Source organism: Pristiophorus japonicus, chromosome 1, assembly GCF_044704955.1.
Source record: "Pristiophorus japonicus isolate sPriJap1 chromosome 1, sPriJap1.hap1, whole genome shotgun sequence".
Classification (NCBI taxonomy): Eukaryota; Metazoa; Chordata; class Chondrichthyes; family Pristiophoridae; genus Pristiophorus; species Pristiophorus japonicus.
Genome location: NC_091977.1, coordinates 473,063,231 through 473,084,770, shown reverse-complemented (window position 1 = coordinate 473,084,770; position 21,540 = coordinate 473,063,231). Strand labels below are relative to the sequence as shown.

At 42.3% G+C, this 21,540-nt stretch overlaps 1 protein-coding gene across 1 annotated transcript; it reads left to right on the top strand.

The window, feature by feature from the left end:
- Positions 1–1,283: 1,283 nt before the first annotated feature.
- On the top strand, positions 1,284–20,714 carry uqcrb (ubiquinol-cytochrome c reductase binding protein). Its single transcript, XM_070876438.1, has 4 exons — positions 1,284–1,387; positions 12,238–12,309; positions 13,195–13,361; positions 20,376–20,714. The coding sequence occupies exons 1-4, from the start codon at positions 1,369–1,371 to the stop codon at positions 20,451–20,453; spliced, it is 336 nt and encodes a 111-aa protein (XP_070732539.1). The 5' UTR covers positions 1,284–1,368; the 3' UTR covers positions 20,454–20,714.
- The last annotated feature ends 826 nt before the right edge of the window (positions 20,715–21,540 follow it).

Genomic DNA, 21,540 nt, shown 5'->3' with positions numbered 1-21,540 from the left:
CTGGACTCATAACTTTAAAAGCTTTAAACCCTTCAGTCGGCATGCCTTCGCAAGATGCCCAGTCTTCCTGCAGAAGAAACACTCTGCCTTCATGTATGGACAACTTTGAGCGATGTGTTGTCCCAGGCACCTATAGCACGACTTCGACGCTCTGTTAGAATTTCCAGTTTCTAAGACTTTGGTCCTCCACCATCTTTTACTTTGAAGCTGCAGGTGATTTACTTCGGTTGACTGACGACCTTAATTATTATTTAATTCTCAGGAATATTGTTCGGCCATGCCCATAGACCTCGTTGTCTGACAAGCAATCTCAAAATTCAAGTCATCCGTCGTCAATAACTTCCTTCTGATCGCATCATTTTTGACCCCACAAACAAAATGATCCAGTAATGCTCGGTTTTGAAAGTTTCCAAAATTACAGTGCACGATAGATTTTTTAATTCCAAGATGTAATCACTGATATTTTCATCAGCCTTTTGATTCCGAATCCAGAAACGATAGCTTTCAGCAATTTCTAACGGTTTGGGGTTATAGTGCAGGGCCAGCTTCGTTAAAATCTCTTTAAGCATTGTGTCCTTTGGCTCACCAGGCACAAGCAGATTTACAAGGGTTTCGTACAATGCCAGATCCGCCTCCGATAAGAAGATCGCTTTCTTACGTTCCAACACAGCCCAGTTCTGGACTGCATTGTCTGGAACTTCGATTATGTTATTTGCAGTGAAATACATTTCTACTCGATCCACATATGCTTTAAAACGTTCCCGGTCGTGTCTATATTCCCCCAAATGTCCGATTACACCTGCCATTTTAATCTCTAGCTGTTCACACCGTGTGCTATATTTTACCTCGGATTTTGTTGCTTTTTGCCAAAGACAGAAACTTCCAAAGTCTCTCTGTCGGCTGGCCGAATCCTTCCCCAACAAAATTTAAGCTTTAAATCATCCGAAAATCCCATCTCATCGCCAAATGTGATATATTCACAGTGCACAGCACACAGCTTCATACATGGCAGGCAGCTGTCTTGGAAGCCTCCGGAATCTGCCTGGTTCTGTTTAATTATTAACTCTGCAGTTGCAGTACACAATACGTCCACATCCACTGTGTGGCGCTACAAACATTACAAGCTTACAGACATTACCTGTGGCTATGCAGCTGGGCGTCAAATTTTGTTGGGAAATACTTCTGTACGCCGGTACACGCTCGCAGAACGTGCCTCCACACTACCTCATGCACGCGCACGCTGAGCATGCCTGCAGGGCACCTCCTGCACGCGCACGCTGAGCGTGCCTGCCCTGCCGTGCCCTGCCCGGGATATTGTGGGCTGTCAGGCTGAGCGTGCGTGTGCCGCGCTGCACTCTGGTTACGAAGATGGCGGCGAGAGCTCCAGGTGAGGCCCGAGAGGTCGGTTTGTAGCCGCCGCCTCGGCGTGAGTGGGATGCGGTGCGAGAGAGGGTTCGGCCGCGGTAAAAACGGCAACGGTTCTGTGCGGCTGGTGCTGCGGGCGGGCGGCTGGGCGCCGCACCGCCGATGATGGTGGGCCTTGACCTTAGGGGCTGTCCCTGACGGGCTGGGCCGCCGGGCATTGGAGCCGCGACCGCAGCCTGGAGGTCCAGCCCGGGCACGGTGACCGCTCTCTAGGCAGGAGCGTTTGTTGCACCGCCGCCTTGAGGCCTGCGGCTCTGTGACATTGAGACCCAGCGGTAGAGAGGAGAGGAAGAAGTTGCTTTTACACAACTCCTCTCCTGCTCAAGGTGACCTGAGCGGAATCCAGAACAAGAATCGTGGGATGATACAGCACAGGAGGTGCCTGTGCCCGCTTATTGGTAGAACTATCCAATTAGTTCCATTTCCCTGTTTACCCCATAGTTCTGCAAAGTTTTCTTCTTCAAGTATTTATCCAATTATTTTTTGAATGTTTCTGTTGAATCTGCTTCCAGCACCCTTTCAGGCAGTGCATTCCAGATCACAACAACCTGCTGTGTTTAAAAAGAAAAAGTATCCACATGTCATCTCTGGTTCTTCTCCAATCGCCTTAAAGATGTGTCCTCTGGTCATTAACCCTTCTGTCACTGGAAGCAGTGTCTCTTTATTTACACCTCTATCAAATCTCCACTTAACCTCCGCTTTAAGGAGAACAACTCCAGTTTCTCCAGTCTTATCATTCCGGAACTATTTGAGTAAATCTTTTCTGCATCCCCTCTAAGGCTTTGATATCCTTCAGAGTAAAGCTCCCTCTACACTGTAACTGCCAGGGAAATGTTTGATGGGATTGTGTAGAGGGAGCTTTACTCTAACCCGTGCTGTAACTGCCAGGGGAGTGTTTGATAGCGTAGAGGTTCCTCGCAGGTCGGGGCCTCGCTGTGGGACCATAAAAGGAGCGGAGGTGTGCGACCTGGCCCACAGCGAGGCCCCGACCTGCGAGGAACCATTAGCGGCAGTTCAGGGCCATAAAAGGAGCATACCATTGAAGGATACAGTGCGAGCCGGTTGGGGAGGGCGAAGACTGTGAAGAGAGCAACTGGATTGGACGTTACTATAATTCAGGTTGCATTTGGAGAATGGGCAGGTACAGCAGGAGAGGTGAGGTTGGGGTGAAGGAATGGCAAGAGATTGCAGAGCGACATGATTGGGGCTCAGAAGAGGCGAGGGCCCAGGGACAACACGGGCCAGCCCACATTGCGTTGTGTGCACACTAGGTCCGTGCAGCATAGCTACTCTCCAGTCGTCTTGGTTAATCCTTGCCACTGGACCAAGACCTAGCTCTGTCAAGCCCATGTAGTGGCTGGGTGTACAACGGCCACCACATGTTAAAAAAAATCCACGCACAGGCTTTTTCCACCCTTTAACATGCAGTTCGGGGCCTGGAATATCAGGTCCTTCATTGAAACACCTGTGAAGTCATCCCTTTTTGGTGAAAACAAGTCATCCTCGATTTGAGGGACCGCCTAAGAAGGAGGATATCCTTCCTAAAGTGTGGTGCCTGAATTGGACAGAATGCAGTACTCCAGCTGGGGCCTAACTGGTGTTTTATAAAGGTTTAGCATAACTTCCTTGCTTTTGTACTCAATGCCTCTGTTAATAAAGGCAAAAATCCTATATGCTTTTTTAATTACCTTCTCAATTTGTCCTGCCATCTTCAAAGATTTGTGTACATGTACTTCAGGTCTCTCTGTTCCTGCACCCCCTTTAAAATTGTACCATTTAGTTTGTATTGCCTCTCCCCATTTTTCCAACCAAAATGTATCACTTCACACCTTTTTGTGTTAAATTTAATCAGCCTGCTTATCCTAAAGCCCTCATTGTTTACTACATTTCTGAGTTTTGTGTGATCTGCAGACTTTGAAATTCTACCCAAGCTCAGTTCATTAATATATATCAAAAAGAGCGACGGTAAACACCACTGCATATCTCCGTCTAGTCTGGAAAACAACAGTTCACCACTACTCTCCACTTTCTGTTCCTTAGCTAATTTTTGTATCTGTGCTGTCACTGTCCCTTTAATCCCATGGGCTTTAAATTTTCTAACTAGCCTATTATGTGGTACTTTGTAAAACCTCTTTTGAAAGTCCATCAACATATCAACCACACTACCTTCTTCATCAACCCTCTACATTACTTCATCAAAGAACTCAATCAATTTAGTCAAACATGATTTTCCTTTAACAAATATGTACTGACTTTCATTTATTAGCCCACATTTTTCCAAATGCCAATTAGCTATGGATGCCTTTCTTTTCCCCCTCATGGGAATGTGTCTACTGTATACCCAAATCATCATCTCTTTGGAGGCCTCCCATTATTGAATTACTGTTTTGCCCACCAGCTTTTGATTTCAAACCACCTGGGCCAAATCCCTTTTCAACTCACTGAAGTTAAGTATTTTAATGTTTATTTGTTCTTTGTCCTTTTCCATAGCTATTCTAAACCTGATATTATGATCACTGTTCCCCAAATGCTCTCCCACTGAAACAACATGCTCCACTTCATTCCCCAGAACGAGATCCAGTATTGCTCCCTTCCTTGTTAGACTGGAAACACATTGATCAAGAAAGTTCTCATACACATTTCAGGAATTTCTCATCCACTTTGCCTTTTACACTGTTTCTATCCCAGTCTATTTTAGGATAATTGAAGTCCCCCATTATCATTACTCTGTAGTTCTTGCATCTTTCTGTAATTTTCCTGTAAATTTGTTCTATCTCTATAGTGTACACCCAGTAGCGTAATAGCTCCTATTCCTTAATTCTAACCAAATATATTCTGTCTTTGACCCCTCAACTACATGATCCTCTCCAGTGCTATAATAGTTTATTTGATCAATACGGCCACCCCTTAATTCCTTCCTTATCTTTCCTGAATACCTTATAGCGAGGAATATTAATTTCCCAATCCTCCCCTTTTTTGAGCCAGGTCTCTGTTATTGCTGCTATATTTTATAGTCCCATGTGGTGACATGTGTCTGCAGCTCACCAATCTTATTTACGATGCTATGAACATTTACTCAAGCAATCTTAGACTGCCTTGCATTTGCCCCCTTTCTGATTCTTCCTATTTCTGAACTATTCTTTACTCTAGTGCTAATTGTCTCTCCCAGTGCTCTGTGCACCTTGTTTCTTCTCCCCTTGTGTTTCATTCTGGTGCCCATCCCCCATCAGATTAATTTAAACTTTCCCTTACAGCATTAGTTAGCCTTCCCACAAACACATTGGTCCCAGCTCTGTTGAGGTGCAACCCATTCACCTTGAACAGGCCCCTCCTACCCCAGAATTGGTCCAGGTGCCCCAGGAATCTCAAGTGCTCCCTCCTGCGCCAATTCTCAAACCACTTATTAACCTACCTGTCTTACCCTCCTATTCCTATACTCACTAGCACATGGCACTGGGTGCAACCATCTAGTGACAAAAGCATTGCCAATGACAGAAAAAGTTTGAGTCAATGTCGTATGCCCATGGTCCTCAAAGTTAAGACTTTATAACTTATTCTGTTGATACTGTGCATGTAAAATCATCGTTGGGAAAATGCTGGAGTCATTATTAAGGGAGCAGTAGCGGGACATTTAGAAAAGCATGATTGAATCAAGCAGAGTCAGCATGGTTTTATGAAAGGGAAATCATGTTTGACAAATTTGCTGGAGTTCTTTGAGGATGTAATGAGCAGGATGGATAAGGGGGAACCAGTGGATGTGGTGGATTTGGATTTCCAGAAGGCATTCGATAAGGTGCCACATAAGAGGTTACTGCACAAGATAAGAGCTCACGGGGTTGGGGGTAATATATTAGCATGGATAGAGGATTGGTTAACTAACAGAAAACAGAGAGTTGGGATAAATGGGTCATTTTCCAGTTGGCAAACAGTGAGTAGTGGGGTGCTGCAGGGATCGGTGCTGGGGCCTCAACTATTTACAATCTATATTAATGACTTGGATGAAGGGACAGAGTGTAATGTAGGCAAGCTTGCTGATGATACAAAGCTGGGTGGGAAAGCAAATTGTGAAGAGGACACACAAAAATCTGTAAAGGGATATAGACAGACTAAGTGAGTGGGCAAAAATTTGGCAGATGGAGTATAATGTGGGAAAATTTGAGGTTATCTACTTTGGCAGGAATAATAGAAAAGCAAATTATAATTTAAATGGAGAAAAATTGTAAAGTGCTGCAATACAGAGGGACCTGGGGGTCCTTGTGCATGAAACACAAAAAGTTAGTATGCAGGTACAGCAAGAAATCAGGAAAGCAAATGGAATGTTGGCCTTTATTGCAAGGGGGATAGAGTATAAAAGCAGAGAAGTCCTGCTACAACTGTACAGGGTATTGGTGAGGCCACACCTGGAGTACTGCATACAGTTTTGGTTTCCGTATTTAAGGAAGGATATACTTGCATTGGAGGCTGTTCAGAGAAGATTCACTAGGTTGATTCTGGAGATGAGGAGGTTGACTTGTGAGGATAGGTCGAGTAGGTTGGGCCTATACTCATTGGAATTCAGAAGAATAAGAAGTGATCTTATTGAAACTTATAAGATAATGAGGGGGCTCAACAAGGTGGATGCAGAGAGGATATTTCCACTCATAGGGGAAGCTAAAACTAGGGGACATAGTCTTAGAATAAGGGGCCGCCCATTTAAAACTGAGTTGAGGAGAAACTTCTTCTAAGGGTTGTAAATCTATTGAATTATCTGCTCCAGAGAGCTGTGGAGGCTGGGTCATTGAATATATTTAAGGTGGAGATAGACAGATTTTTGAGTGATAAGGGAGTAAAGGATTATGGGGAGCGGGCAGGGAAGTGGAGCTGAGTCCATGATCAGATCAGTCATGATCTTATTAAATAGAGGAGCAGGCTCGAGGGACCAAATGGCCTACTCCTGCTCCTATTTCTTATGTTCTTAAATTAAACATGATTGTAAAGACAAGTCCAATCTTAACACAGAATACCTATTGACGACATTAAAAAAATCTTGCATTTACATAGCACTGCCCACGACCACCAGACGTCCGAAAGTGTTTTACAGCCAATGAAGTACTTTTTGAAGTGTAGTCACTGTTGTAATGTAGGAAACACAACAGCCAATTTGTGCACAAGCAAGCTCCTACAAACAGCAATGTGATAATGACCAGATAATTTTTTTTTGTTATGTTGATTGAGGGATAAATATTGGCAAGGGCACCGGGGATAACTCCCCTGCTCTTCTTCGAAATGGTGCCACGGGATCTTTTACATCCACCTGCGAGAGCAGACGGGGCCTCGGTTTAACATCTTATCCGAAAGACTGCTCCTCTGACAGTGCAGTGCCCCCTCAGTACTGCACTGGAATGTCAGCCTAGATTTTTGCGCACAAGTCCTGGAATGGGACTTGAACCCACAATCTTCATGACTCAGCACTTCATTCCATCATCGATGATGTCACAGTGACACTTGAAACCGCATGGTTGGGGGTTGGGTTTAGAAACAACGTCATAGATGCAGATTCAATAACTTTCAAAATGGAATTGGATAAGTACTTGAGGGAAAATTTGCAGGGCTTTGGGGAAAGAGTAGGGGAGTGGGACTAATTGAATAGCTCTTTCAAAGACATGGCACTGGCATGATAGTCGAATGGCTTCTTTCTGTGCTGTATCATTCTCTGGTTCAATGGAAAGGCTGGGATGCAGAGTCAATTGAAATTTTCAAGCCTGAGATCCTCGTTGGGTAAGGGTAGCGAGGGATATGGAGAAAAGCCAGGTAAATAGAGTTGAGGTACAGATCCACCATGGTCAGATTGAATGGCTTGAGGAGCTGAATGGCCTACGAACTGTTCCTATGTACCTTTCATTCTAAGAAATAGGAGCAGAAGTAGTCTATACGGCCCCTCGAGCCTGCTCTGCCATTCAATAAGATCATGGCCGATATTTGACCTCGACTCCACTTTCTTGGATAACTAAATATTTATTATTAATGGATAAATTCATGATAACTCTTAACTGCAGTAACTGGCCACCTATGTCTTCTGGTTAAAACTTGACTGCCCTGTGTCTCTTTTCTCTTCATCCTTCCCTCCCTCCTAGGAGGAGGGCCTAAGGCCTATGATTCCCTCATTCATGAATTTATCAGTGGTCCTCACCCAAACCAATTATACCTTCTCCAAGAGTATATTCTCAGTAGACACCTCATGTTGGACTCACATGAATAAAATCATAAATGGTGTGAATGTTTTGCTGGGTCATATGAGACATATAAAGAATTGCTTACTGCCCTCGGTCATTGTGGCAACCTCTAATGTTAACACCTCACACCCTCTCTGTCTTAGAAGCTGTGGCCTGTGGCTTTTTAAACCTGTGAAAGAAAGTAATGCTTGCATTTATATAGCTCATTGTACAACCTCGGGACATCCCAAAGCGCTTTACAGCTAATGAAGTACTTTAGAAGTGCAGTCGCTGTTGTAAAGTAGGTTACGCGGCAGCCAATTTACGCATAGTAAGCTCCCACAAACAGCAGTGTGATAATGACCAGATAATTTTTTTTTAATAGTGTTAGTTGAGAGGTAAATATTGGCCAGGACAGCGGAGAGAAGTCATCATCTCCTCTTCAAAATAGTGCCATGGGATCTTTTCTGTCCATCTGAGAGGGCAGAACGGTCCTCGGTTTAACATTGCATCCAAAAGACAGCATCTCCAGCAATGTAGCATTGGAGTGTCAGCCTGGATTTTGTGCTCAAATCCCTGGAGTGGAACATAAAACCACAATTTTCTGACTCCGAGGCAAGAGTGTTATCTGCGGTCATCTCCCTCCAAATTGATACACCACCTTGGGTACTATTGGGGGAGATGGCTCATCAGGGGAAGGCAGCAGTAGCCAAATCCATGGCACCAGGGGTGGCTCTGCTACACAAGAGGGTAGGAAAAAGAGTAGGAGAGCTATAGTGGTAGGGGATTCTATTGTATAGGGGAATAGATAGGCGTTTCTGTGGCCGCAAACACGACTCCAGTATGGTACGTTGCCTCCCTGGTGCAAGGGTCAAGGATGTCTCGGGGCGGCTGCAGCGCATTCTGGAGGGGGAGGGTGAACAGCCAGCTGTCGTGGTACATATAGGTACCAATGATATAGGTAAAAAACGGGATGAGGTCCTACAAGCTGAATTTAGGGAGCTAGGAGTTAAATTAAAAAGTAGGATCTCAAAGGTAGTAATCTCAGGATTGCTACCAGTGCCATGTGCTAGTCAGAGCAGGAATCGCAGGATAGCTCAGATGAATACGTGGCTTGAGGAATGGTGCAAGGGGGAGGGATTCAAATTCCTTGGACATTGGAACTGGTTCTGGGGGAGGTGGAACCAGTACAAACCAGACGGTCTGCACCTGGGCAGGACTGGAACCAATGTCCTCGGCGAAGTGTTTGCTAGTGCTGTTGGGGAGGGTTTAAACTAAAATGACAGGGGGATTGGAATCTATGCAGGGAGACAGAGGCAAGTAAAAAGGGGGCTGAAGCAAAAGGTAGGAAGGAGAAAAGCAAGAGTGGAGGACAGAGAAATCAAGGGCAAAAATCAAAAAGGGCCACGTTACAACATAATTCTAAAAGGACAAAGAGTGTTAAAAACCAAACCTGAAGGCTCTGAGTCTCAATGCAAGGAGCATTTGTAATAAGGTGGATGAATTAACTATGCAAATAGCAGTTAATAGATATGATGTAATTGGTATTACGGAGACATGCCTCCAAGGTAACTAAGGCTGGGAACTCAACATTCAGAGGTATTCAATATTCAGGAAGGAAAAGGAGGTGGGATAGCGTTACTGGTTAAAGAGGAGATTAACGCAATAGTATGGAAGGACATTAGCGTGGATGATGTGGAATCGATATGGGTAGAGCTGCGAAACACCAAAGGGCAGAAAACATTGGTGGGAGTTGTGTACAGACCATCAAACAGTAGTAGGGAGGTTGGGGATGGCATCAACAGGAAATTAGGGATGCATGCAATAAGGGTACAGCAGTTATCATGGGTGACTTTAATCTGCATATTGATTGGGCTAACCAAACTGGTAGCAATACTATGGAGGAGGATTTCCTGGAGTGTATAAGGGATGGTTTTCTAGACCAGTATGTCGAGGAACCAACTAGAGAGCAGGCCATCCTAGATTGGGTCTTGTGTAATGAGAGAGGATTAATTAGCAATCTGGTCGTGCGGGACCCCTTGGGGAAGAGTGACCATAATATGGCAGAATTCTTTAAGATGGAGAGTGACACAGTTAATTCAGAGACTAGGGTCCTGAACTTAAAGAAAGGAAACTTAGATGGTATGAGACATGAATTGGCTAGAATAGACTGGAGAATGATACTTAAAGGGTTGATGGTGGATGGCAGACATTTAAATATCACATGGATGAACTACGACAATTGTACATCCCTGTGTGGCGTAAGAATAAAAAAGGGAAGGTGGCTAACGAGGGAAATTAGGCAAAAATGTAAATCCAAGGAAGAGGCATATAAATTGGCCAAAAAAAGCAGCAAACCTGAGGACTGGGAGAAATTTAGAATTCAGCAGAGGAGGACTAAGGGTTTAATTAGGAGGAGGGAAATAGAGTATGAGAGCAAGCTCTCAGGGAACATAAAAACTGACTGCAAAAGCTTCTATAAATAAGTGAAGAGAAAAAGATTAGTGAAGACTAATGTAGGTCCCTTGCAGTCAGAATCAGGTGAATTCATAATGGGGAACAAGGAAATGGCAGACTAATTGAACAAATACTTTGGTTCTGTCTTCACTAAGGAAGATACGAATAACCTCCTGAAAATACTAGGGGACCGAGGATCTAGCGAGAAGTGGGTACTGAGGGAAATCCTTATTAGTCAGGAAATGGTGTTAGGGAAATTGAAGGGACTGCAGCCCGATAAATCCCCAGGGCCGAATAGGCTGTATCCCAGAGTACTTCAGGAAGTGGCCCTAGAAATAGTAGATGCATTGGTGATCATTTTCCAACATTCCATGGACTCTGGTTCAGTTCCTATGGATTGGAGGGTAGCTAATGTAACCCCACTTTTTAAGAAAGGAGGGAGAGAGAAAACAGAATTATAGACCGGTTAGCCTGACATCGCTGGTGTGGAAAATGCTGGAACCAATTATTAAAGATGTAATAGCAGCGCATTTGAAAAGCAATGACGGGATCGGTCCAAGTCAGCATGGATTTATGAAAGGGAAATCATGCTTGACAAATCTTCTAGAATTTTTTGAGGATGTAACTAGTAGAGTGGATAAGGGAGAACCAGTGGCCGTGGTGTATTTGGACTTTCAAAAGGCTTTTGACAAGGTCCCACACAGGAGATTAGTGTGCAAAATTAAGGCACATGTATTGGGGGTAATGTATTGACGTGGATAGAGAACTGGTTGGCAGACAGGAAGCAAAGAGTGGGAATAAACGGGTCCTGTTCAGAATGGCAGGCAGTGACTAGTGGGGTGCCGCAGGGTTCAGTGCTGGGATCCCAGCTATTTACAATATACATTAATGATTTAGACGAAGGAATTGAATGTAATATTTCCAAGTTTGCAGATGACATTAAGCTGGGTGGCAGTGTGAGCTGCGAGGAGGATGCTAGGAGGCTGCAGAGGGACTTGGACAAGTTAGGTGAATGGGCAAATGCATGGCAGATGCAGTATAATGTGGATAAGTGTGAGGTTATCCACTTTGGTGGCAAAAACATGAAGGAAGATTATTATCTTAATGGTGACAGATTAGTAAAAGAGGAGGTGCAACGAGACCTGGGCATTGTGGTACATCAGTCATTGAAGGTAGGCATGCAGGTACAGCAGGCAGTAAGGAAAGCAAATTGCATGTTGGCCTTCATAGCTAGGGGATTTGAGTATAGGCGTAGGGAGGCCTTACTGCAGCTGTACAGGGCCTTGGTGAGGCCTCACCTGGAATATTGTGTTCAGTTTTGGTCTCCTAATCTGAGGTAGGACATTCTTGCTATTGAGGGAGTGCAGCGAAGGTTCACCAGACTGATTCCAGGGATGGCAGGACTGACATATGAAGAAAGACTGGATCGACTAGGCTTATATTCACTGAAATTTCGAAGAATGAGAGGGGATCTCCTTGAAACATATAAAATTCTGATGGGATTGGACAGGTTAGATGCAGGGAGAATGTTCCCGATGTTGGGGAAGTCCAGAACCAGGGGACACAGTCGTAAGGATAAAGGGTAAGCCATTTAGGACCGTGATGAGGAGAAACTTCTTCACTCAGAGAATTGTGAACCTGTGGAATTCTCTACCACAGAAAGTTGTTGAGGTCAGTTCGTTAAATATGTTCAAAAGGGAATTAGATGTGGCGCTTACGGCTAAAGGGATCAAGGGGTATGGAGAGAAAGCAGGAATGGGGTACTGAAGTTGTGTGATCAGCAATGATATTGAACTGTGGTGCAGGCTCGAAGGGCCGAATGGCCTACTCCTGCACCTATTTTTTATGTTTTTATGTTACCTACTGAGCCACGGCTGACCCCTAAATTCACTTTATTTTAAAACACAAGCCTTAAGCATAACTCATTCCCAAATCATTTGCATGAAAAAATGTCAAATCTCCAACTGCCAGTATTCCTCAAATCCCAAGGACACATGTTAAATAAAGCGGTCTAGCTTGGTGATTTTCATCCAGTGAGTATTTCTCTGTTCATTCAGCTTAAATCAAAGACTAAGGAACATTTTGCCAAAATTCGGTCATCTAATTTGGAGTTTTCGTACTGTAGGAGGATAATGTGTTTTGTATTTTTTTTTCCTTCCTATAGTCAAAGCAACAAGCAGTTTGTTTCAGAAATTACAGAAGTGGTACTATAATGCTGCAGGGTTCAACAAATATGGTAAGTTTATGCTTCTATTCTCCTCGACTCTGTTTTCTTTTTCATTCTCGGGGTATAAGCATCGCTGGCACGGGCAGTATTTATTGCCTCTCTCTCGTTGCCCTTGAGAAAGTGATGGTGAGCCTTTTTCTTGCACCGCTGCAGTCAACATAGTGAATGTGCTCCCACCATGCTGTTAGGTAGTAAGTTCCAAGATCTTGACCCAGCGACGATGAAGAGATGGCGTTATATGTCTAAATCAGGATGGTGTGTTATTTGGAGGAGAACTTGGAGGTGATGCACCTGCTCCCTTCCTTCTGGTCGCAGGTTTAGGAGGTGTTGACTAAGACGACTTGGTGAGCTGCTGCATTGCATCCTGTAGATAGTACACACTGCAAATTAAAAAAAAAAAAATGTAAATCAAATTCCAAACTGCCATGGTGGGATGTGAAGTTGTGTTCATTGGATTACTCGTCCAGTAAATAACTGTACCATAGGCACCTGTCAGTATCCTTCCTAACAACCATTGAGAGCAATGGCAACTGTTTGCTGTCTCTTGCTTAGCCTTTGCGGATTAATATGGTTTCTGCCACTGTGCTATTATTTTTTTTTAAATCACCACCCTCCCTTATCCCCCCCCCCCCCCCCAAAAAAAAATTAAAGGAAAGCGAAATCTGCAACGTAAAATAATTTGCTGGAGAGCTATCATGCCAGCCAGAAAACACAACCCTTAAATTTGACATCCAATTTCTGTTTATAGCCTGCTTTCATCCTTCCTGTTCCTGTATGTAAATTCTGATTCAGTACTGGGTGCTTTCTTGTTTTAAAGAAGTAACATTCATGAAGATACATTTCTGAATTTACCACGAATGTGATAAGTACTTTAAGTATTGTTTTTGTTTCCAGGACTCATGCGGGATGATACGCTATACGAAGATAATGATGTGAAAGAGGCTGTGAGAAGGTTGCCTGAAAACCTGTACAATGAAAGAATATTCCGCATGAAACGAGCTTTTGATTTGAGCATGAAGCATCAAATCCTTCCAAAGGAGAGGTGGACAAAATATGAGCAGGTAAGTTGAGCATTGGTATTGACTTCTCTAAGTGGGGAAATATTTAATGCAATAAGGATTTTATTCGCTGCTCCTCCTTCCTGGACAGTTGACTTTAACCCAGGCATCTGCCAAAATGTCTCAAGCTTTTGACGGTTTTGATGTGCCCATGAACAGTAGAGGCTGATTTGCCTATCTTCTATTTCAGGTTTAGCATAACTTCCCTACTTTTCACAAGAACATAAGAATTAGGAGCTGGAGTAGGCCATTCGGCCCGTCAAACCTGCTCTGCTATTCAATAAGATCATGGCTGATCTACCTCGACTCCCCTTTTCTGCACTATCCCCATATCCCTTAATTCCCTTAATATCCAAAAATCTATCTATCTCTGTCTTGAATATATTCAACGACTGAGCCTTCACAGCCCTCTGGGGTAGAGAATTCCAAAGATTCATCACCCTGAGTGAAGAAATTTCTCATCTCCGTCCTAAATGGCCGAACCCTTATTCTGAGAATGTAACCCCCGATTCTCGACTCCTCAGCCAGAGGAAACATCCTCCCTGCATCTATCTACCAAGCTCCAAAAATTTTTGTATGTTTCAATGAGATCACGTCTCATTCTTCTAAACTCTAAAGAATATAGGCCTACTCTACTCAGTCTCTCCTCATAGGACAATCCCCCCATCCCAGGAATCAGTCTGGTGAACCTTCGTTGCACTCCCTCCATGGCAAGTATATTCTTCCTGAGGTAAGGAGACCAAAACTGTACACAATACTCCAGGTGCGGTCTCGCCAGAGCCCTACATAATTGCAGTAAGAGGTCTTTACTCTTAGCCTTATCACAAGAGGATTTGAGTATAACATACCATTTGCTTTCTTAATTGCTTGCTGTACCTGCATGTTGTTAGCTTTCAGTGATTCGTGTACAAGGACACCCAGGTCCCATGAACACCAACATTTCCCAATCTCTCACCATTCAAAAAAATACTCTACTTTTCTATTTTTCCTACTAAAGTGGATAACTTTACATTTTCCATATTATATTCCATTTGCCATGTTCTTGCCCACTCACTTAAGCTGTCTATAGCTCCATGAAGTTTCTTTGCATCCTCCTCACAACTTACATTCCCACCTAGCTTTGTATCATCAGCAAACTTGGATATATTACATTTGGTCCCCTCATCTAAATCATTGGTATAGATTGTGAATAGCTGGGGCCCAAGCACCGATTCTTGCGGCACCCCACTAGTTGCAGCTGGCCAACCGGAAAATGACCCATTTATTCCTATTCTGTTTTCTGTTCGTTAACCAATTCTCAGTCCATGCCAGTACATTACCCCCAATCACATGAGCCCTAATTCTGTTCAATAACCTCTATGTGGCAACTTATCGAATGCCTTCTGAAAATCCAAATACACCACATCCACTGCCCCCCCACCCCCCCCTCATCTATTCTGCTAGTTACAATCTCAAAAAACTCTTAACACGATTTCCCTTTCATAAATCTATGTTGACTCTGCCCAATCCTATTATTATTTTCTAAGTGTCCTGTTACCATGTCCTTAATAGATTCTAGCATTTTCCTGACTACTGATGTCAGGCTAACTGGTCTGTAGTTTCCCGTTTTCTCTCTCCCTCCTTTCTTAAATAGCGGGGTTACATTACCTTCCAATCTGTAGGAACCGTTCTAGAATCTATGGAATTTTGGAAGATGACAACCAATGCATCCACTATCTCTGTAGCCACCTCTTTCAAAACCCTAGGATGTGGGCCATCAGGTCCAGGGGAATTATCGGCTTTCAATCGCACTAATTTCTCCAGTACTATTTTTTTTTTACTAATGCTAATTTCTTTCAGTTCCCCATTCTTGCTAAACCCCCTGATACTCCCCTATTTCCAGGAGGTTTTTCGTGTCTTCTGAAGACAGACACAAAGTATTTGTTTAATTTCTCTGCCATTTCCTTATTCCCCATTATAATTTCTCCTGTCTCAACCTGTAGGGGACCCACATTTACTTTCGCTAATCTTTTCCTTTTTACATACCTGTAGAAGCTTTTACAGTCTGTTTTTATGTCTCTCGCTAGTTTACTGTCATTCTATTTTCTCTCTTTTTTTAATCAATTTCTTGGACTTTGCTGAATTCTAAAATCCTCCCAATCCTCAGGCTTACTGCTCTTTTTAGCAACATTATAAGCCTCTTGCTTGATTGAATACTATCTTTACAACCAACCAACGAGAGGGCTGGCCATCCTAGACTGGGCGATATGTAATGAGAATGGGCTAATTAGCAATCTTGTTATGCGAGGCCCCTTGGGGAAGAGTGACCATAATATGGTAGAATTCTTTATTAAGATGGAGATTGACACAGTTAATTCAGAGACTAGGATCCTGAACTTAAAGAAAGGTAACTTCGATAGTATGAGATGTGAATTGGCTAGAATAGACTGGCGAGTGATGGTTGACAGTGGATAGGCAATAGCAAACATTTAAAGATCACATGGATGAACTTCAACAATTGTACATCCTTGTCTGGAGTAAAAATAAAATGGGGAAGGTGGCTCAACTGTGGCTAACAAGGGAAATTAAGGATAGTGTTAAATTTGAGGAAGAGGCATATAAATTGGCCAGAAAAAGCAGCAAACCTGAGTACTGGGAGAATTTTATAATACAGCAGAGGAGGACAAAGGGTTTAATTGGGAGGGGAGAAATAGAGTATATGAGGAAGTTTGCTGGGAACATAAAAACATACTGCAAAAGCTTCTATAGATATGTGAAGAGAAAAAGATTAGTGAAAACAAATGTAGGTTCCTTGCAGTCAGATTCAGGTGAATTTATAATGGGGAACAAAGAAATGGCAGACCAGTTAAAAAAAATACTTTGGTTCTGTCTTCATGAAGGAAGACACAAATAACCTACCAAAAATACTAGGGGACCGAGGATCTAGTGAGAAGGAGGAACTGAAGGAAATCCTTATTAGACGGGAAATTGTGTTTGGAAAATTGATGGGATTGAAGGCCGATAAATCCCCGGGGCCTGATGATCTGCATCCCAGAGTAATTAAGGAAGTAGTCCTAGAAATAGTGGATGCATTAGTGATCATTTTCCAATAGTCTATCGACACTGGATCAGTTCCTATGGACTGGAGGGTAGCTAATGTAACACCACTTTTTAAGAAAGGGGGGGGAAGAGAGAAAACGGGTAATTATAGACCGGTTAACCTGACATCGGTAGTGGGGAAAATGTTGGAATCGATTATTAAAGATGTAATATATTTGGAAAGTAGTGACTGGGTCGGTCCAAGTCAGCATGGATTTATGAAAGGGAAATCCTGCTTGACAAGTCTTCTGGAATTTTTTGAGGATGTAACTGGTAGAGTGGACAAGGGAGAACCAGTGGATGTGGTGTATTTGGACTTTCAAAAGACTTTTGACAAGGTCCCACACAAGAGATTGGTGTGCAAAATTAAAGCACATGGTATTGGGGGTAGTGTACTGACGTGGATAGAGAACTGATTGGCAGACAGGAAGCAGAGAGTCGGGATAAACGGGTCCTTTTCAGAATGCAAGCAGTGACTAGTGGGGTGCTGCAGGGCTCAGTGCTGGGACCCCAGCTATTTATAATATACTTTAATGATTTGGATGAGGGAATTAAGTGTAATATCTCCAAGTTTGCAGATGACACTAAGCTGTGTGAGCTGTGAGGAGGACACTAAAAGGCTGCAGGGTGACTAGGACAGGTTAAGTGAGTGGGCAAACGTGTGGCAGATGCAGTATAATGTGGATAAATATGAGGTTATCCACTTTGGGGGCAAAAACATGAAGGCAGAATATTATCTGAATGGCGGAATATTAGGAAAAGGGGGGGTGCAACGAGACTTGGGTGTCATGGTACATCAGTCATTGGAAGTTGGCATGCAGATACAGCAGGTGGTGAAGAAGGCAAATGGTATGTTGGCCTTCATAGCTAGGGGATTTGAGTATAGGAGCAGGGAGGTCTTACTGCAGTTGTACAGGGCCTTAGTGAGGCCTCACCTAGAATATTGTGTTCAGTTTTGGTCTCCTAATCTGAGGAAGGACGTTCTTACTATTGAGGGATTGCAGCGAAAGTTCACCAGACTGATTCCCGGGATGGCAGGACTGACATATGAGGAGAGATTGGATCGACTGGGTCTGTATTCACTGGAGTTTAGAAGGATGAGAGGGGATCTCATAGACACATATAAAATTCTGACGGGACTGGATAGGTTAGATGCAGGAAGAATGTTCCCGATGTTTGGGTAGTCCAGAACCAGGGACATTATCTAAGGATAAGGGGTAAGCCATTTAGGACTGAGATGAGGAGAAACTTCTTCACTCAGAGTTGTTAACCTGTGGAATTCCCTACCGCAGAGAGTTGTTGATGCCAGTTCATTGGATATATTCAAGAGGGAGTTAGATATGGCCTTTACGGTAAAGGGATCAAGGGGTATGGAGAGAAAGCGGGAAAGGGGTACTGAGGGAATGATCAACCATGATCTTATTGAATGGTGGTGCAGGCTCGAAGGGCCGAATGGCCTACTCCTGCACCTATTTTCTATGTTTAACTTTTCTTGTTAGCCATGGTTGGATCACTTTTCCTGTGCTGTTTTGGGGTTTTAAAGGAATGTATGTTTGTTGTAAATTATGTATTAATTCTTTAAATTGTACCTTTTTAATGTAGTTTCCCAATCTACCTTAGATTCCCAACTCTCTCCTCATACCTACGTAGTTTCCTTTATTTAGATTTAAGACCCTAGTTTTGGATTTGACTAAATCCCTGTCAAACATAATGCAAAATTTTATCATATTATGGTCACTCTTCCCTAAGGGCCCCTTTACGACAATGTTTTTATTAACTCTTTCTCATTGCACAATACTAGATCTAAAATAGCCTGTCTCTAGTTGGTTCGTCAAAATACTGATCTAGAAAACAATCTTGCATACAAACCATGAATTCGTCCTCACTACTACTACAAATTTGGTTTGCCCAATCTATATGGAGATTAAAGTCCCCATGATTATTATATTACCTTTGTTACATGCACTTCTAATTTCCTGATTTATACTCTGCCCTACTTTACCACTACAGTTTGGTGGCCTATAAACGACTCCCACCAATTTTTTCTGCCCCTTGTTTCCTAACTCCACCCAAACTAATTCTACTTCTTGATTTTCCAAGCTAAGATCCTTTCTCTCTACTATCTTTATCCCAACCTTTATTATCAGGGCTACCCCTCCTGTTTTTCCATTTTGCCTATCCCTTCTAAAAGTTGAGTATCCTGGAATATTTAGTTCCCAACCATGGTCACTTTGCAACCACATCTCCGTAATGGCTATTGGATCAAACATTAATTTCTATCTGCGCTATTAATTCATCTATTTTGTTGCGAATGCTTCATGAATTCAGATATAGTGTCTTTAGCTTTGACTTTTTCTATTTTTTTCCCTAATGTCACCTTAGTCAGTAATGCCCTAATACCTTTGTGTCTCTGTCCCTTCCTGGCCCACTCTGCTTAATTTTTACCCAAAACTCTGCTCTACAGCCTTGGCATTTCTCTTGCTGCTTTTAAATTTACTCTTTCCTTAATCCTCCCACCCCCCTTCATTTGTTTTCAATTCTATCCCCTAGAAATAAACCCTAGTACTTGGTTTGCTTTTTTTTAATGGTCTTATTAACCTGTGTCGCTACTTGTAGTGATTTGTGTATTTGTACTCCGAGATCCCTTTGCTCCTCTACCCCACCCAGACTCTCACCTTCCAGGTAATAAGTGACCTTTTATTAAATGTAATACCTCACATTTATCTGTGTTGAAATTCATTTGCCAATTATATGCCCATTCTGCAAGTTTATTAATGTCCTCCTCAGTATTGACTATTTCTCCCCCCCCCCCCCCCTCCCCCCCCAATTTTTGTCAAACGCAAATTTAGAAATTGTGTCTTTGATTTCAAAATCTAAATCGTTGATATAAATTGTGAACAACGGTGGTCCCAACACTGATCCTTGTGGAACACCGCTACCCACCTGCCAGTGAATAGCTACCCTTTACCCCTACTCTCTGCTTTCTGTCTTAAAGACAACTAGCCAGCCATTCTGTTACTTGTCCCCTAACTCTGCACTCTTTGACCTTGTTTGTTAGTCTATTATGTGGTACCTTATCGAAGGCCTTGTAAAAATCGAGATGAATTACATTTACTTCATTAAGCTTGTCTACTCTGTTACCTCTTCAAAAAAAATTCAGTAAGGTTGGTCAAGCAAGACTTTCCCCTTTGAAATCCATGCTGACTATCCATTATTATAATTTTGTTTTCTAAATATTCTTCTATTTTCTCCTTTAGTGGGGATTCCATTATTTTTTGTTTTATGTTCCATTATAATTTAATTTCATAGTTCCTCTTTTCCTTACTAATTGTTTTTTTTTTACTTCTCTCCTAATCTCTTCATATTCCCCCTTATCATGCACTCCCTGCTGTCTATGTACTTAATGTATGCCTCTTTCCTGACCCACAATTTTCCCCTTCTGACTTAATTATCCATGGTGCCTCATTAGTGTTTAGTTTGATTTTTTTTTAATCAGTATATATTTTTCCTTGTCTCTGTTGAACACCATTTTAAATGTTTCCCATTGCTGTTCTACATCATTTTTTGCCAATATTGTTGTCTGTTTTGTTTTCCCAAGTTCTGTTCTCAGCCCTTCAAAATCCACTTTTCTCCAATCTATTACCCTGGTCTTCATCATACATATATACTTCTCATTTATTGTCTTTAAAGCGTTTTATATTATGGCCACTATTGCCTCGATGTTCCCCCTACTTTTACTTCTCTTAGAAGTGGGACTAGCTCAATTGCTCTTCGAAGGTGCTGGCGCAGACTCATGCCGAATGGCCTCCTCCTATGATCCCTTAAAAGGGTAAAGATAACAGTTGTTTACGTAAATGCTTCTGCATTTAGATATGCGACACATTGATTTTACACTTATAATTGGTAGCCTGATAGAACAGATTTGTTTTGGTTTTACAGGATGTACACTACCTAGAACCATACCTTAAAGAAGTTATTTGCGAACGAAAGGAAAAAGAAGAATGGAATAAGAAGTGATTTTCTGGTTGAATTCTTGACTTGGTATTTGATTCCCTGTTAATATCTAGCCATGCAAATTTTAAATATATTCTATTGTTATTGGCCTTTGGCAGCAGCAAGAATAACGGATTCCCTTCTTGAAAAAATAAATTGCACTGTAAAACTGCCGAAAAGCAATTTTTTTTCCTTGTGTGCTGAATTAATAGTGTAAAACTAATTTTCTGATTACTTCTGTCATGTAATTATGTAGATTTAAAAATAAATCACAAGCAACATAAAGTTTTGCCCCTCATTTATACGCACTTGACTAATGGATAAGAAAATACCTTTCAGAAAGTAAACTTGTATAACATTGCATAATTAGTATCTGATTATCTGTTAGAAAATAATGATGAACCAGTCAATCATTTTTTTAATACAAAATTACAACTTGCTTTTGTAGCCAAGTTACAATCATGAAGCCATGCTAGAATTATTATTTTTCTTCCACCTAATATGGAAAGAAATCCTATTTATTGACCCTGCTATCTTGCTTCGGAATGATTTTGAATTTATTTTTTCTATATGTTAGACTTGTAAATGGACCAGCAGAAACCTCCAGTTTTTCAAGCTAAGCACAGAATAATAAACTAAAACAATATAACTTACACTTTAACAATTTAATAAAGTACAAAAGATTTTTTTTTAACTACTAACTGATCTCCTGTAGCATTGCTTGAGGTGAATTGGGTGTCCCATAGGAACAGAAGTGTTATGCTAAATAGTATTACCAAGAATAATTGGGGTGGCACTGGGAAGAATGCTGGCCATACTGGGATGTGTCTGAGTCTATGAATACTTTGAGGGTTTGCCAGAACCTGGGGGTACTGGGAGGGAGGGAGGGCATTGGAACACTGCAGGGGGAGATTCAGGGATTTGTGAGAATTAGGAAGTGGGATTTCAAGGTTTGACAGCATTGGAGGGATTACTGGGAATGAAATCTTTGGGACACTGGAGAGGGAAGTTCTAGGAACAGTGGGAAGGTCCTAGAATCTGGCATTATTGGGAAATGAGTCATGGGAGATTTGGGAAGGGAGATCTAAATGTTTGTGAGCACTGAGCAGAG

What these genes read in the sequence shown, in the direction of transcription:
- uqcrb (XM_070876438.1), top strand. An exon ending in TGCAGGGTTCAACAAATATG is followed by an intron (nt 12,310 to 13,194) that starts GTAAGTTTATGC and finishes TTTTGTTTCCAG; the next exon opens with GACTCATGCGGGATGATACG. An exon ending in GGTGGACAAAATATGAGCAG is followed by an intron (nt 13,362 to 20,375) that starts GTAAGTTGAGCA and finishes TTGGTTTTACAG; the next exon opens with GATGTACACTACCTAGAACC.